This window comes from Diadema setosum, chromosome 16 (genome assembly GCF_964275005.1).
Source record: "Diadema setosum chromosome 16, eeDiaSeto1, whole genome shotgun sequence".
Classification (NCBI taxonomy): domain Eukaryota; kingdom Metazoa; phylum Echinodermata; class Echinoidea; order Diadematoida; family Diadematidae; genus Diadema; species Diadema setosum.
In genome coordinates, this window is record NC_092700.1 from 33,131,192 (window position 1) to 33,148,990 (window position 17,799).

Here is a 17,799-nt window from a genome sequence, read left to right on the forward strand (position 1 = left end):
TATATTTCGTCCTGGATATCCGGGCTGGATATTGGTCAATATAACATATATATAATATATAATATATAATATTATAATATATAATATATAATATATAATGTATAATATATAATATATAATATATAACATATAATATATAATATATAATATATAACATATAATATATAACATATAATATATAACATATAATATATAACATATGATATATAATATACAATGTATAATGTATAATATATAACATATAATATACAATATATAATATAATATATAATGTATAATATATAATGTATAATGTCTAATATATGATATATGATATATAATATATGATATATACTATATAATATATAATATATATATATATATATATATAAATATATGACACTGCAAGCCGCATCTTTGTTAACATTGTTGTTTCGCAATTTCATACTCTTCGAGTGACAGCAGTAGACTTGAGGTAATAATCAGAGATTCGTTTTGCGGTTGTTTTATTTTTCTTTTGTTTAATACGACTACAACCTATGTAGCATTTAAGCCGAAATTAAGCAACTGACAAAAGTCGAGTGCATCTCAAATTCTGACAGCACCCTGCCCCCTCTCCACCCCCCCCCCCCCCGTCTCAAAATGCAAATGAGACAACAATTCACTTGATGCAACTCTCCTACACAACATCAAGGGCTACGCATGAGTGCATACAGTATTCTACCTTGTTATTATGTCTTCGCCATCTCAATCGTAATGTAATCGTTCATCTGATCACCATCATTTGACCATTCAATTCAATTCAATTCAATTCAATTCAATTCAGTTCAATTCAATTCAATTCAATTCAATTCAGTTCAATTCAATTCAATTCAATTCAATTCAATTCAATTCAATTCAATTCAATTCAATTCAATTCAATTCAATTCAATTCCAGTCCTTTCCTTTCATGTGTTCAGCATAGTTTGACAATTCAATTCAATTCAATTCCATTCAATTCCATTCCTTTCATGTGATCACGATCATTTGCCCATTCAATTCAATTCAATTCAGTTCAATTCAAGTCCATTCCATTCAGTTCAATTCAATTCTATTCAAATCTTATTTTATTTTTCGTCATGAAAATTTACAGTTCTTTTTCTTTGGTAACAGAGAATACGGTTTCGTAAGCAAAACAATGCAAAATAAAAAGAGTATATATACAATAATTGTAGAACCTTATGATGATTATACATTGTCATGAAAACTGAAGTGATGGAAATGAAATAAACAATACGCATATTGTGAAAGATGGAGGGACCCACTAAAATGACAAAGCTTGTAGAATGTGGGCCCCTCTGGTAAAGAACATCAATAGAAAATTAATTTAATGCACAGAAGAAAAAAAAAGAAGCCCGGAAGCCCATTGAAAACACAGAGTAACAAACACACACACATACATACATACATACACACACGCTAATGAACATAAAGCGAGACTGGGACAACAATGATACTACTAAACGAAAGACTACGAGACAAGACAGAATGGGACAAGACTAACGAAACAGTAAGACAACACAACAGACAAACACGCACAACGGAGACAGCGATCCTCGACAGAAGTATGTCGAAAAAAATAATGTGACGTGTAAAAGGGACAAGGAAATATAGAGAAAAGAGAAATATAGACGTACTATACCGTGTCTGCCTGTGTCGTGTGTATGTAAGCATGCGTGAAACTCGTTATATTTCACTCATCGTGCGTACAACAGCCATGGTACACTCTTGATACCATGGTATCTCGTAAGCAATCGTTAACTGTGAGGTCTGAAGTTGACATACATTTGATTCTGTATAGGGCCTATTCAGTGTCGGCATGAACACGATGTCATGATAACGTGAACTTAAAAGAAGATTCATAATAGATTATCGAATCACGAATGTCGGAAGAAATGAAAAAAAAAGACGCCAATAATAATAATCTTCATTCACTTTCCCACAATTGACATGAACTGGAAAAAAATCAATTCTTGATATTTTTACTCACTTTCCGCATTTTACATAAATTGAAAAAAAAAGTCAGTTCTTGATATTCGATTGTTCGAGAGTTGTAACGAATTACCATGGAAGATTTAGTGAGGTTGAGAGAGTTAAAGTTATTGAATCACTCACAAAGAATAATTATTCCTATGTTTATGACTTGGATGTACAAACCAAACATGCCAAATCATTGCTGTGAGGTGATGAAACCGTTACTCTTTGTGCAATGTTCAATGATCGGATTGCCAAGATTCAGATACCATACTTTTACGTGCTTTTTTAACGCAACTCTCACAGTGCTGGTCGTTTGGTTTATCAATGATATTTGGTATCTTTTTCCACTGGATATAAAGCGCTTTGAGATGTAATCCTGAGGTCGGCATTGAAGTCAAAATGATTTTATGTAGGCCTGCAAACAACCCGGTAGTGAGAGTGTAATTTGCACTTTTTTATGAAAGGAAACGGTAGGGCGGAAAGTGCATGTTGTTTCTCTTTCAACGCGAATCCAATTAATCTTCTCTGTTGACTTTGTGAAAAAAAAAGCTATAATCATATCTTATGAAAAGAGTAGGCATACGCCTTATTTTGGAGTCTGGCAGCGTTGCTGAAACTCGAAGTAAATTCATCGTGAATTAGAGCGTCGTCTGCTCAGCGAAGAAGGCTAAAATGTCGAATCATTACCACCCTCTCGAGGTTGACTTACCCCTTTAATAATAAGTGTTTAACGATTCGTTCACAAGCGAACCTTATCCCCAGGCCCAGTCTGGAAAAAAACAACAACAAAATGGTAGAAAGCCCAGTAGTTAGCCAGTCACCATCAGCCACTCATAGACCGCCAGGCTTATAAATATTCATGAGTAGGCGGAGGCCAATTGTGCATAAGAAAGGGAGTCGTGAGAAATCGAGTACATTTGACTGGCTTCACCCGTGCGGCTGTCAAAATTGAATGACAAGCCGAGGGGGCGGAGCTTGATATACTACGGCTCCTGAGAAGAGGTATATTCACTCTATGTGCGATTACTCAGCTGTGCATGTGTTTGCAACGATACGCATTCTGCGTAAGAACATATCTGGCGCGAATTCAACACTACGAGCCTGTGAGCGTCCCCGTTACAACTTTATCATATCCCCTCTCTAGGCGAGTACTGGAATCTAACATAAGCTCCTTCGTCAGCCGTACTCGCTTCCATCCCCGGAAAGTTCACCGATAGATAGATTGTCTCGGTGTCTTCTTGGTCCATCAAGTACCCAAGCCCCATTCAGCCGCACTCACTCTCCCCTTCATTCCTCAGGAGAAACCCACCGGAGATCTCACGCGGCACACACCACGGTTCATTCCTTCCGACGTTCCCCCGGCTAGCCACAACACCATCTGGGTATCGTTCCCTACCTGAGAGACGGCCGCAGCACAAGCCTTCACCCTATCGGAATACGCAGCGAACACTACTTAGAGGAGCTGTACCGTCGTCATCGTGTGCGTCTGTGGATATATAACCCTCATCGTCATCGACATCCTTGTCCATTTCGTCTGCAACCGTGTTCTAAGACCGTGATCCCCCTTGTGACAACCAGCAGAAGCCACTATGCAGGGCCAAAAGGATACCACGTTCACCAAGATCTTCGTCGGCGGCTTGCCGTACCACACGACCGACAAAAGCCTCCGGGAGCATTTCGAACAATACGGCACCATCGAGGAGGCTGTGGTAATAACGGACAGGACAACGGGGAAGAGCAAGGGCTATGGCTTTGTAAGTTTACAAAATGTTACCTCTATTTTTGCCTGCACGCTGCTCTCTAAATAATACTATCATTGTCTCTCGTCACCCTAGCTATGCGTCACGTATTGTTACTCTGTCGGGTTAGTATACAATGTCAGTTCCATGTCGGCGTCCGCAGGGCTAGGAGCGCGTGTAAGATATTATGATACCGCAAGGACGATATTGGCCAAATTAAGTTAATTGGCGTATGACAACTGCAATATCGGAATCCCGTACAACTTTATTACCATTGCGCGCCGTTACACAAATACAATTATACCGGTATCCACATGCCTGAAGCTCCGACACATTGTGATAAAAATAATCTGTGGAGGTGGACAAGATGTTCATTGAATTACATGCCGATAATCTCATGTCATTGGTGTACTCACGTTACTTCTGCTATCAAAGCAAGAAAGCATTTTATTATCATACAGATAGGGAGATAGATAAATGACTAGGTAGGCCTATGTGCATATATTATCTCGAGCTCAATCACGTATGTATGCAGTACTTTTTGTGCAAGCCCAAGTAAACATCTAGCTCTTAATCACATTCGAAATGGTAATCATAATGAATTTTAGTAATAGCACCGGTAATAATATAATCGCAGTATAGACAAAAATGATTATGAAAACTGGTATGACATCGTAGTAAAAAAAAAAGAAAGAAAAAACCCCACAGACAATAGCTATGGCAATCATGTTCCAATTTTGTCACTGTACCAAATTTTTGTGATTCTCTCACAATATCTATATTTTGAAGAGATCGAGTTAGGTAACCGTGTAATTAACCGAGCGAGCTCGTGATAGCTTTGAGACTGAATGGGCATTATCTGGTAATTACGGGGGGCACACTCAAAACGTGCAGTATATCCGCAACACCCGCCATTTACCACATCGCCCCTGCTTTTTATCTACTCACTGAACTATGAAGAGGGAGACCTGGACTATTTGAGGAGAGAAAAAAGTGGAGGACTGAAAGAAAAACACCCTTCTATCGGGCAGAAATACATAAAAATGTCAGCAAGCCAGTTGCGTCGATCCCTTGCAGAGAAAAGCAAATGTTTCTGTCTCCTACTTTTTTTCCCTCTCTCGCTCCCTCCCTCTCATGCTACAAGCCCGCTAATTCTCCTTCTCGTCATTGATGTATATGCCTACCTTTGATCCCACACGCTGGGATGGTATTGACATATAGGCAGGTGCGACAAGTTCGGGGGATTTTTTTCTTTATCTCTGCCGAATAAATACTCTGAAAATGTTACGCATGTCTCGCACCTATGATCCATATCTGAAGGCAGTCAGGAGTAAAACGGTTATAGGGACCAGAAAAAAAAAAATAGACATCGCTAGAGACGTTGCTTTTGAATGCTGCACGAAGAAACGAGGACATGTACAGACAGAGCTACGAAGCCATCCAACACAGCGCCGCGCGAGAGTTCTGGCGATCTCGTGAGCGACCAGTCGCCCGTGCAATACCGTTCATAGACACGCAGACACACACAGCACACACACACATACACATACACGCATTCTAGCACACTAAACAAACGTGCCTCTTTTTTCCCCTCTCCCCCTATGTACATTTCAGCGTCGTTAGTAACAATTGTTGCTGTCGATTAAAGGTTGCCACTCGCCCCACGTGAAAAGGGTAGGTTGCCGCTTGGCTAGGTAGGAACGACCCTCGCGTAGCTCGAGAGCTCTACCTATTATTGTAGAATTAGAGGAAGAACCTGTACACAAAATCTTGTGTCGATGCCAAAACAACGGTGGTACCGAGCAGTTGGCAAAAGCCACACATCAACGATTGTCAATGAGAAATCACAAGAGTGAAATTATCAAACCAGGTGTTCGGCAAACTCCAAAATTCCAACCGAATTTAAGCAAACGTAGAAAAGTTGCACAACAAGGTAATATATAGACTCAAATTGATTACGTATTATTATGTATTCGCTTAATTGGAGCACAACGAAAAGATACCATGTTATTATTATTTTTTTTTGTAGAGCGAGGATTTTTCTGAGAAATACAATATCTTAAAGGAGAGTATTTCATACACTAACAAAATGTAATTAGAAAACTCGCAACCAAGCAAAAATTTCTACTCACGGAGGCCTGCTAGCATAAAACAACAAAATTCATAATTTGTCAATATCGTGCAAGTATCTACATTGTACATGTATGTCACTTGATAACATGAGTGGATTGAAGAGAAATATCGTTGAGGGGATATTGAATTGAAATCGAAAACAAAAATGAGTAGAAGGGGACGTCTTTAACTGGTCCAGTCGCTGCGACGTGACGAAATAAGCGGGAGACGCGCAGCTCGACTCCTGTTTGCGGAAGATACGCCGTGTCAACAGCGCAGGACGTGTTTTTCCAAGTATTACGAACACATACACATGTGATTCTTGTCGAGTCGTGGATAACATGGCGCGAGAGATAGAGATCGAGAGGGAGCCGGGGGGAATGTAAGCCGGTCGGTCCCCAGCCGAGACATCATGACAGGGGCAAAGACATATTTCACCTCTCCTGCGCCGAGACCTGCAAACGACTTGGTTGGCTCAAAACGTGTTCTGGCCATTCCATCGTTCTTTTTTGAGGCTTGAGAGCTTTAAAGCATCCAAATTTAACTTATGTGTATCCATCTTTAAAGGAAACCGAAACCCAAAGAGAAAAATACTAATGTGGATTCAGTGAAAGCAGCAACTTTAATAAAGCACATCAGTGAAAGTTTGAGGAAAATCGGACAATCGATGCAAACGATATGAGTTTTTAAAGTTTTAGTGTTGAAACCACTGGATAGGGAGACTACTTGAGTTTATGACATCATGTGTGGACAACAATATAAAGAAAATTCAACATGCTTTCACTTTTCTAGCGTAATGAAAGAGCACTTCACTAATTGCTTTCAGAAAGCAGGGGGAATAATTACTACCCTTCTTATGTCAGGATCAAGTTGATGGAATGTGTAATTTTTCATGAAAACCTTTTTTTTTTTTGGTGGAATTCTCTTTATTTTCTTTAGATTGTTGTCCACGCATGACGTCATGAACTCTGGAAGTCACCTCATCTAGTCATTACAACACTTACTTTATCTCACTCCCTTCCTATATCAACCAGCGAAACGCACACCAAGCTTGTTAGCGGGGAAAGATGATCAGCTGATGATTCTTATAGCAATGGATAATAATCCTCAATGGTTTAATCCGTTCAAGGTGGGCGCTGAATGGGTGCTCTCGTGCGCGGAGGAATGGCCGATGGGATCGGGGGTAGAGAGGATGGAATGTTTGCTACTCGCAAGACGGAAAATTGAGGAATTTTGAAGTGGAAGTGAAATCAAAGATTCTCTTTTGTTTTTGTTTTTGTTTTGTTTGGCGTTTGTTTTCGTTTCATTTTTTTTTAAAGACCACTGGGATGAATGTACACATTACTAAGTCGAACTGGTCGCCGACGCACAACCCATATGATAATAAAAGCCCCCTTCCCCCCAAAAAAACAACAACAACAAACAAACCCAAAACAAAACAACAACAACACACGCACAAGCACAGACATACCATTGTACATACACACACACAGCCTCTCAGTTCCTTTCTTCCTGTCGTATGCCGTTTATGCTATCCACAGGGAGCAGAATGTGGCAGTAGCTTCAACATAAATCACAAAAGTGAAACTACATATTGAATAGGCATACCATCACGGAAAAGCGTAGCGAAAACTTCAACACGGGGATATTTCCGGAATCGCAATGCATTCGAAACCTTAAATGGTAGATTTCTTTTGCTGTTTACTAGTAATTTTCTCTCATAGAGAACGTGAGGATAGGCGCTACATAGAAATATCTATGATATATTTATTTCCTCAATGGCATGTAATATTAAAAGGGGAAAGGAGATTTTCGATTGTATCGTTTGAAGTTGCTTGATTGTACTGATGCAAATCAATAAGATATATCTGTAATGTTGTGCAGAAACAACGGTACTCATGATTTCAATACCGATCGGACAAATGTAAGAAGTGAAGCCCTGTCTTCAAGTTTTAAAGTGACATACAATTTGTACAACGAAATTTGCCAAGATACGAGAGCTTGTTCCGACTATACAGAGTTTACCATTATCCGTACAGGTCCAGCACTTAGCGTAAATTGTAACAGCCAAACCCCCAAAACGATATCGGGCCCTAACCTCAACCTATTATACTTCGCCGTTGAGGGTGCACTGCGTTTGAATGCTGTGATCTACTTTTCCAATGGAATTATGCGGCGCGCGTTTTTTTTTTTTTTTCTTCTTCTTCTTCGCTGTGTCGTTCATACTGCAGATGACGATAACCCGATTGTATCGGAGTGTCTCTATATTCTGCACTCACTCCTACATTAGATAACATTATGTCACACGTACTGGGTACGAAATAATATTGAAATTTCCCCATTGTGCCAAACAACGGAGGATATTCTTACTTATTCGCGCGTTTGTATACTCATTTGAATGAAACAGGCTTATATCCCTAAAAGCATGAATTCATTTCGTAGAAGAATGTACAAAACAGTAGTATGTGCCACATTGTTGGACATGCGTATTAAAGACCAAGCCAAAGTGGTAATCTACACAGGTCTACGCAAACTGGAGTTTAGGTAATAGCATGATTAATTTGAGGTATAGTTTTGTTTTGTTTTGTTTTTCGGCAGAACAACCGGAGGATCTCTCAAAAACATTTGATTAATTTTGGACGATGCTGCCACTTTGATTCAAACACGCCTCCTGTCTGCAACCTCCTCGACAAGGATACGAATCAAGGCTCTTCGATAATATGTTTCTAATTCCTAATATCAAGAAATGATAACAAAAATGAGTCCGCTCGCGAGGAAAGATGGGGGATATTTACGACCGCAGTTGCCACATCCTCTTCCCCAAACCGCTCACCCCCTGCCTTGGTTTGCACGGCGATGAAAAGTGGGGCGAAGTGTGGAGGAGTGCTACGTATTGCGAAGGTCACGAACGTAAACATCTTCGTTTTCATTGTGCATTTCGAAGTCGAGTACGCTCTCTTGCCTGGGACAGTGCACGAGGTCGAAAAACTCGTTGAGGGTGCCCTTATATTAATATCGGTATAAGCCGGATAATGCTTTTCATACAGCTGTCCCCTGAAACCGCACTGTCGTTCAGAAGGGTCAACCTCCGCTACCCCCCCCCCCCCTCCGGCGCACATAGTCACTTTGAAATCGCGCAAAGTCAGATTATTAACGTTGATGATGAGGCATCATGAAGACTCCTTGAATAAAAAGAAGGAAGAAATAGAACAACCAACTCTAAAATCACAGTAATAGCAAGGCACTATATGAAGCAGTGTACACTGTACAATAAGGTGATGTGGAATAAATGTCGTAGCAGATAAAAACAAATCAATACAATATCAACCAAGAACACGAAGGAGCAAATAACTAGGATTATTAGCACGTTTTTGTGTTAGGCAATGGTGACCTACATGTGTATAGGTGATTTTTCACTTTTTCGTTGTCATTGCACGTTTAGAACTTTTAAACGATTATGCTATTAGGAGTTGGTGTTTCGTCCTGTCCTTCTTCTTCTTATGCTCCCCTATACAAACGTGGTCCAATTCACAGTCGCACGTGCTATTTGTAATTATCACTGGGCCGACATAATGTCGGGTTCACGGTGAAGTGGGTACGTTGCAGTTGTCTCAGCAAGGGACCTCGAGTAAACAGCGTCGAAAAGAGTAAAAGAAAAGGGACGAACACACGCAGAGATGAAATAGAAAGAGAGAGAGAGGGATGTAAGAAAGAGAGATAGAAAGGCACGGTTTATACCAAAACAGGGTGCTTCAAACGTATATCTTTTGCCCTTTTGCCCTCGGGCAACTGAAGTCCATTGTGAGGCAAGTGATATATAATTTGATGCTGATTTTAATGCCCGCTTAATGTATGATATCATATAGGGCAAATGCCTAAATACCCATTCGGCTAAATAGGAGTGATATCTTCAGCAACGCCCTGATATACAATGGTCTTGTAGATAGACACATAGATAGATAGATAGATAGATAGATAGATAGATAGATAGAATTATAGATAGATAGACGGATAAATTCATAGACGATAGATGGATAGATAGATAAATGGACGGATAATTTAATATATAGGTAGATTGATGAATAGATTGATAGATAGATAAACATGTAAAGCAATAGACAGATACACGTAGATTTATAATCGATACATAGGATGAGATGAATAAATAAATATATGTTATAATAATAATCCTATAATGGAAGCAGGTAAAAGCGCCGATATCAATGTCTGACATTATAGACATACATTATAAATGTGTTGCACACACCACCCTTTGATAACCAGGCATTAACTCGAACCCAAACATGATAGCTACTTTGAGTGAAGAGATTGAGAGAGGACGATAAAATATATACATATTTATCGTTATGATAGTCACATATAAACATACAAAAAGATGAAGAGAGAGAGAGAGAGAGGGAGAGTTTGGGGAAGAAAATATAGATTGAGATGAAAAGTGAGAGAAGGAGAAGGGGAGATGTTGTGAGCCAGCCAAATCACGATCCTAGTGTTGTATATTACACGAAATATTTGGACAACGATTATTGTAGGACACCTATAGTACAAGTATTGATGCAGAGAATGGAGTACGGAATGAGTGCGAAGACCCGAGGGACTTTTTTGGTAGATAAAACAAGTATGAGAGAATATATAGGCATCTCTCTCATTTTGTGAAGATCTTTGTCATATTATATTTCTCATTCATCTCCCCTCCAATTGTGTATTTGTGGATTTTGTATCTCTTTCCCTATATCTATATGTCTCTTTGTTATCTGCCTTTTCTATTTGCATGTCTGTCTGTCTTTTAAGCCGGCATTGACACGTGGTCTCCCTTCATTGTTCACGATTGAGTTGCAGAAGTATCGCCTGTGTTTGACGACGCAGGATTTTGCCATGCAGTTAACACAACACATAGACATACCTGTGTAGGCTACATGACAAAAGTCGAAAATTTCCCCCGAATGATTTCAATCTATTGATTATCAAAGGGGTAAAGATTAAGTGAAAGGGTCATCGGTACAAGATGGGTCTGTTTCCTTTGGAGTGTGTTAACCGTGCATGATACCCTGTGAATCACACGTACATCTGGGGGACTTTGATCCTTTTGAGGTTTACAGAAAAGATAACATGTTTACCGATCGAGCCGCAGCGATAAGTCAGTTAAATGTTGAATGAATCTGTTTGATAATGAAACGGTGGAGAGAACAAAAAGGTTGGAGAGAGAGGGGGGAAAAAGAAAACTCTTCGGTATTGTCGGATAATCTCTGGTACGCGACAACAGAGATATGTTTCTTCTCCTCATCACAGGAATGGTGTTAGCTCTTTTGTACTTGTCCCTCGACGCTATAACCAAGATAGTCCCCGGCTTGCTCTAGGTCTTGTTCAGTCGTCAAGCGGCGATCTAGTGTTGTTTCCGCCGGTCCGCTCCCCCGCCGCTCGGGCTGCCCCGACCCCTGAGTGACACCGACGTATGGCCATAAATGGTATCGCGGCGACCGTTGTTAACCTAGTATGACTGCTATGTAGTAAGGGCTAAATAGAACAAGTCGCGGTGGGCCGGTGCCTCTAGGCGTTATTTGCAGACCCTTTGCGTCTGCACAGGTCGTGCGCGTCCAGCCCACTGCTCCAAAATGCAAGTCGAGAACGTGTATATTGCTCTCGCGCGTAGATTGCCATTAATAAGGGCCGTTATGATGAAGACTTGCGCTCGTATGTTCCATGACGTTAATGTCTATGTACACATCTATGAAGACGTCACACACACACACACACACACACACACATAGAGAGGCAAACTCAAGGCTTATGTACCATTACCTCTTAAAATATGTGTTCGGCTCCTTGGATTGATTATTATTATTACTATTATTATTTTTGAAATTTCCGATCATGTCCTTTTGCTGGTTCAGAAATTGCTCAGTATAGTTGTGCAATTATCATTATTATCATCGTCATCTTTTTTTCTTTTCTTTTTTATTGGGGGGGGGGGGGCGTCTTTACCGTTTTATTTTCATAATCTTTAATTAATTGAACTTAAAGGATAGTACCGTTATTGGAAAGATAGTGAAATGAGGAAGGAATGCAGAGATTTGCACAATACGAACTTTTCAAAGAAAAAAAATATCAAAGAGTTCTGAAAGAGGCTATCAGAAAATTACTCGTGGACCAGGCATGTCATTTTGATTTGCGCGAAACTCAAAACGCTCACAAAGCCGTTCCGCATACGCATGCTCTACGCACGCACGATGTATGCAGCTGCACAATAAGCAAAATGAGGATGTTGTTATTATTATTGGTACCTGCGAGAGGTATTATTTTAGATGAGCAATGCTCAGAGGTGAGGACACTCTTTCCTTTTACTCACTCCATCTTTATCTCTCTCTCTCTCTCTCTGAACTCTCCCCACCCCACCCCCCCCCCCTCGATTGCCCAGTGTCAATTACATACTGGTTTATGAAATTGATGCAAGCAAAATAACCACGATCCCCGGCGCGCTTTGTTACCCATTTCGCAATTAATCCCTCCACTCCGCAACCCAATGCGGTGCAATGAAGCATCGCCCCTCGAAGCCGCCAAAACCATCTCACGCGTATCCCGTTGCCGATTTGCGAGAACAATTTGCTCGCGCGCCATTATCAGGCCTCCGATAAAAATCGAAAATGTATGATTTTGATTATTCCGAGATTAATTTCCCCCATACCCCTCTCCCCTCCCCTTTCCCCATTCCTCAATTATTCCCCTTCGTTATCCGCATCCCAATCTAAGTTTTTCTATCCCTTCCGTGCTCCGTCTTGTATTGGCATCCTCATCATAATTGATTCGTTGGCGTGACGCATCCAATTTTCGGACCACTTCTCATTATTCCGGTGATTACGAAGCCCCACTCGTTTGACAGTTTTTAATGAATTCTGTCACATTGCCATGGATTTAGGCCAAACAGCAAGCGGAAAAGTTATAAATATATAATATATCCACAAATATTGCTTCGGTCTCGAATGTGCACAGCTGTTATGTTGTTCTTGATGCTGTTTTAGGTTATTGCGCCATTCTTGACGATTATGGCCCCGTAAATAATGATGACAGGTTCTATAAGATATTGTCCTCTGACGATTGGCTATTGACTTCTGGAAAAAAAAAAATGGGTTTCTTATAAAACAAATATCACATATAATTGCCAGGCGATATTCAATAGACTGCAGCCCAACTGATGTGATCACAACTTTACATCTGGCCTCAGAAATGATAATTGAAAAAGATTTCTAATGTTTTCTACGAAAAAAAAAAAATAAATAAATCGAGCAACTTTGCCGGGGGGGGGGGGGGGGTCATTTATTCGATAACTACACAGAGACTTCACGTCAGAATAAGGCGCCCTCAGGTGTTCGCAAGATAAATTCATATTGCACGTCAGTCGTCACGTGGAATTTATAATGTGTGTCAATAAGTAAGGGGCTATTTGTGTGTGTGTGTGTGTGGGGGGGGGGGCTGCTACATCTCTTCATCGTTACAGAGATTCTCGTCACTTGCTACTTTTTGATACACACTGATAGAATTACTAAGGGGTCGTGGTTCATACCTCACCGAGAGATAAATGCACCAAAAGAGAACCCAGCCCATGTCCTCTTCGACGTCACAATGCAAAACTTTCACTCCAGCTACTTACATACATATCCAGCAAACAGCATGCTCAGAGAAAATAAAAATGGCTGTGGATTTGTGTTGGTATGAAAGGAAAAACGAATAAGTCGATTGATAGATGCAAATATACTTATAAAAGGCATATAGATCGATTCGTCTGTAGATTATGTGGACTCGTGGTCGTTAGAAAAACACGTACTGTAAACTGTAAGCCGACCATCACGGAACAAGCATGGATATGCATGTATAGAATGATGTTGAGTAGTGTATATAGCAATCACACGCTTGTCAGGGAGAATAATAAGAATAATGATGGTGATAATGGTGATAATAATATATAATAATATTAATAATAATAATGTTAATAATAGTAATAATAATAGTAATAATAATAATTGTTATTATTATTAATATAATAATATAATTAATAATTGTTATAATAATATTATTATTATTGTGATTATAATAATAATGATGATAATAATGATAATGATACAACATAATAAGATATACCCAAACAAACACCCAAACACACCGCAGAATAGTGGTAATAAAAGGAAGATGCACTATTGTGGAGCAATGCAACGGAGCTGTCCATATCGCCTTCGGCCCGAAAGCGCAGGGGTGACCCACGTCCGTGATACCCAATATCCCAGTGGTGAGTTACGTATTCACCAGTTTGTTTGTGTGTGTGTGTGTGTGTGTGTGCCTTGTGTGTTGAGTGTGTGTGTGTGTGTGTGTGTGTGTGTATGTCTGTGTGTGTATGAATGCTCACCTTACAATTCCATTTCATATGCCGTCCAAGACATGAGTGGAATCTGTGATATAATGAAACACAGATGCCGCATATTTGGGGTATTCGATTCCAGAGGGAGACAGAGATAGAGAGAGAAAGATAATACATGGATATAGATAGAGAGGGAGAGATAGATAGATGGAGAGATAGATGAAGAGAGAGAGAGAGAGAGAACTATGTGAGAATATGTATTAGATACGTATAGACAGAGAGGGAGAGATAGATTGATAAAGAGATAGATACAGTGTATATAGATAGATAGAGAGAGAGAATTATGTGAGAGAGAAAGAAATAATCTCTCAGCTGTTATGGCCTCACTCTCAGCCACGTGTCTCCTCTTGAAACAATATCACCCTTCACTCCCCCCCCCCCCCCATATTTGGTTTGGATTTCTCTTTTATTTTTAACCCCTCAACGCATGAGAATGAATGGATAAGTGGAAACTAGTGTTAATGCAATGGAGCTGGGAACGTCTGCGTGATATTGAGGCAAATTAATTCATTAGGGGCTCAATAGCTTTACACATTTGTACCTGGAAATGTGATCCATGATCATTATACACACCAGGTGCATTGGTTCACGTTCGATTTGCAAAGTTTACTAATGTAGGCCTACATGGTGACATACGTTATCACATTCCATGTTTCCTAACCATGCCGCATAGTGCACCAGAACAGAAATAGCCTTAAAGACCCATACGACGTCAGAAATACTGTAACCTGCAACAGTGATGTAAAAAACAATTAATATCTTCAGGAAGATGACATAGTTTCAAAACACATCCGTATTCACCCCATCCTCCTCTTCCTACACACGCAAACGCACCCAAACACACATACACTCACCATGTTTTACGACGCGAAAACACCACATTACTACCCAATCGCTCAAACATGACGTCAATTTATAGTCAAGACCGATTCCAAGTACACATCCTACGATTACCATCTACAGATACATCATGATAAGCACTGTTATCTAGATCGAACTGTGCTCAAGTTTTCACAGTAAAAAGATATGGGCTCCATCTTGTATGGGATTAACGCACAAAAGCTGTTGCTCCGATACAACAGCGAAGCAGGAAAATCGATTTGAAATATCGATCGCAGTCTTATTTTCTTTTCATTCTCTCTCCTTCTCTCTCTCTCCTTCGGGGCTGCATAGCTCCACGACCCTGTCGTCTGCGTTCGAATCCGCGTAACATGCGGTGGAAAAATATGCGACATTTATGCGATAATTTGTGAGCAAAACGTCGATAAATCGAGAAACGTTATATCCGTGAATGCGGCTGAATCTCAAAACAAAAAAGGCGAGGTCATAATCGGGTCACGTTAAAGGGGAAGGCTAGTAACTGATCAGTGGGAATCAGTGGAAATGCTGGGAGATGATTGTTCCAATCCTTATGGGATTCATTCAAGAGTTCATTGTATATCTATTGCTGTGTGAAAATGATTTGCTTCAGAATAGTCTCATATTCAAGTAATGTGCAGTTTAATGCTTCCAGGTTAGCGTCCCTGGTCAGTGAAGGAGCATTAATATGCACATTACTTGAATATGAGACCGTTCTGAAGCAAATCATTGTCACACAACAATAGATATACAATGAACTCTTGAATGAATCCCATAAGGATTGGAATAATCATCTCCCAGCATTTCCACTGATTCCCACTGATCAGTTACTAGCCTTCCCCTTTAAGAAAGAGCGTTGTCTAGCGAGAAAGAAGGATTCGGTGAGGAAGGTCACCTGATCATGATTCTAATCACGGGACCCTTGACAAACATGACATGGCATTTCAGTTTGAATACATTCAGAGCTTCCGAGAGACGTAGTTTCCTGACCTTAAAAAATGATAAAAAAAGACAAATTGCTAATGGGGAATAAAGCAGAAACGTCCTTACTCATTGCTGGGGAAGTATGGAGATAAGTTAGAACCGATATAGATACAATGTATTTACATCATGGGAAAGGAGTGGAGCGGATGTGTTCGAGTTGCTTTCATTAGAATAAGGTCGTGCATGATTTTTTTTTTTCAGATTGTTCGCTTGATGCATCCTTGACTTTTTTTTAAAATGAAATGGGAGCAGCGAAATTGTTGCCGCGGTTTTTCTTATAGATGGCGCGAGTTTCGCTGACGTTTCGTTGAGAAAAAGAGATTGGATGGATACACGCATAGTCGCCTACACCTCCAGCTCAAAAGGCAGGGCTGGAACAGAACAGTAGCTCTTTATCAAATTTACAAGTCATCTCTAATATGCTGCATGTGTATTACCATCAGTCCTCTACTATATAGGCATGTCATTTTTTTTTATGTATTTTACGTGAGCAAACAGCGCGAATCGAAGCTGTTCCCACCGCTAGTTTATCACGCCATTGATGAAAGCACGTAACCCGTATATGGTAGATCAACTCTAAGATAATCATTCACTTTGTAAACAACGCTTCGATTTTTTTTTCACAAGAGACTTTTATACATGCACATTTGTATTTTCAGTCAAGAAGCAATTTTCACCTCAGTCATTTGGGTTAATTTTTCTTTTAAAGATAGGATGGGAGGAGGGGAGTGGGGTTAGTAGCTCATGGAAGTATATTGATTATCTTCGGACAGTTCTTTTTCTTTTTCTTTTTCTTTTTTTTTATCCGTGCATGTTCCCGTCAATTACATAGGAACGTAAGACAACAACCCCACGCATCCCCTCGTCGTATTTGCACTAGATCAGTAATCATCGACGTGTAATCTGCCAGTTTATATTTAGATGTAGGTGTTTCTAGGTGGCAAAGTCCGGGGCTCAGTCAGTTATTCCCTCAGGGCACAATAACTCCTGGAGAAGACCAGACACTTAAGGTAAATAAAGACATGTATAACACGTTTCCCGTAAGCCTGAGGATAGCTGTGAAAACGCCATTATTTTAGGAGAGGGGAGGGTTCGGTAATGCTTTACCACATATGATTTGTATCCATGAAAGCATATCAAAATCAAAGAGTGATACATTTGATCCTGACATATTTCAAAGTGCATATAAACTGGATGCTATTAATATTTCCCTAGAGTCTCTAGTGTGTTTATGCTTTTACGTGTCTTCAATTTGCTTCGAATTATATTTGATCTTGGTTTCTTATTTTACGCTATACCGGTGTATAGCAATAATTGTAAAAATTGCAGTCAAGGGTCTTTCAGTAGGCCTACATGATGGTTTCTCATCAATTGATTGTCACGAAGTTCCGTTGGACACAGCTGTGTATAGGTTTATACGCTGATATGATGCGAGACAGTTTCAAGTACTATCATGTACCGTTTAGAAGGCATTTCAGTCATTTAGAAACCAGTGGATTTTATGGGTTGTAATGGAGACAAGTAAATTTGAATTTCATGTCGACTTCAATGACATTTTGCTCCTGCGACAAATGCTCCCATGAAATATTTGCACGCGAGGCCAAACATAAATTCTACCCACAAACATAACCCTAACCCTAATCCTAATCGTCATATCAAACTAAACTTAAAACCTTACACAACTCT

At 39.9% G+C, this 17,799-nt stretch overlaps 1 protein-coding gene across 2 annotated transcripts in view; it reads left to right on the forward strand.

The window, feature by feature from the left end:
- The first annotated feature begins 3,584 nt into the window (after nt 1-3,584).
- Nucleotides 3,585-17,799, forward strand: part of LOC140239905 (RNA-binding protein 38-like) — a 171,231-nt gene continuing 157,016 nt past the window's right edge. For both annotated transcript variants that reach the window (XM_072319720.1, XM_072319721.1), the window contains exon 1: nt 3,585-3,749. In XM_072319720.1, coding sequence (XP_072175821.1) covers nt 3,585-3,749 — 165 coding nt within the window. The remainder of the gene's footprint in view (nt 3,750-17,799) is intronic.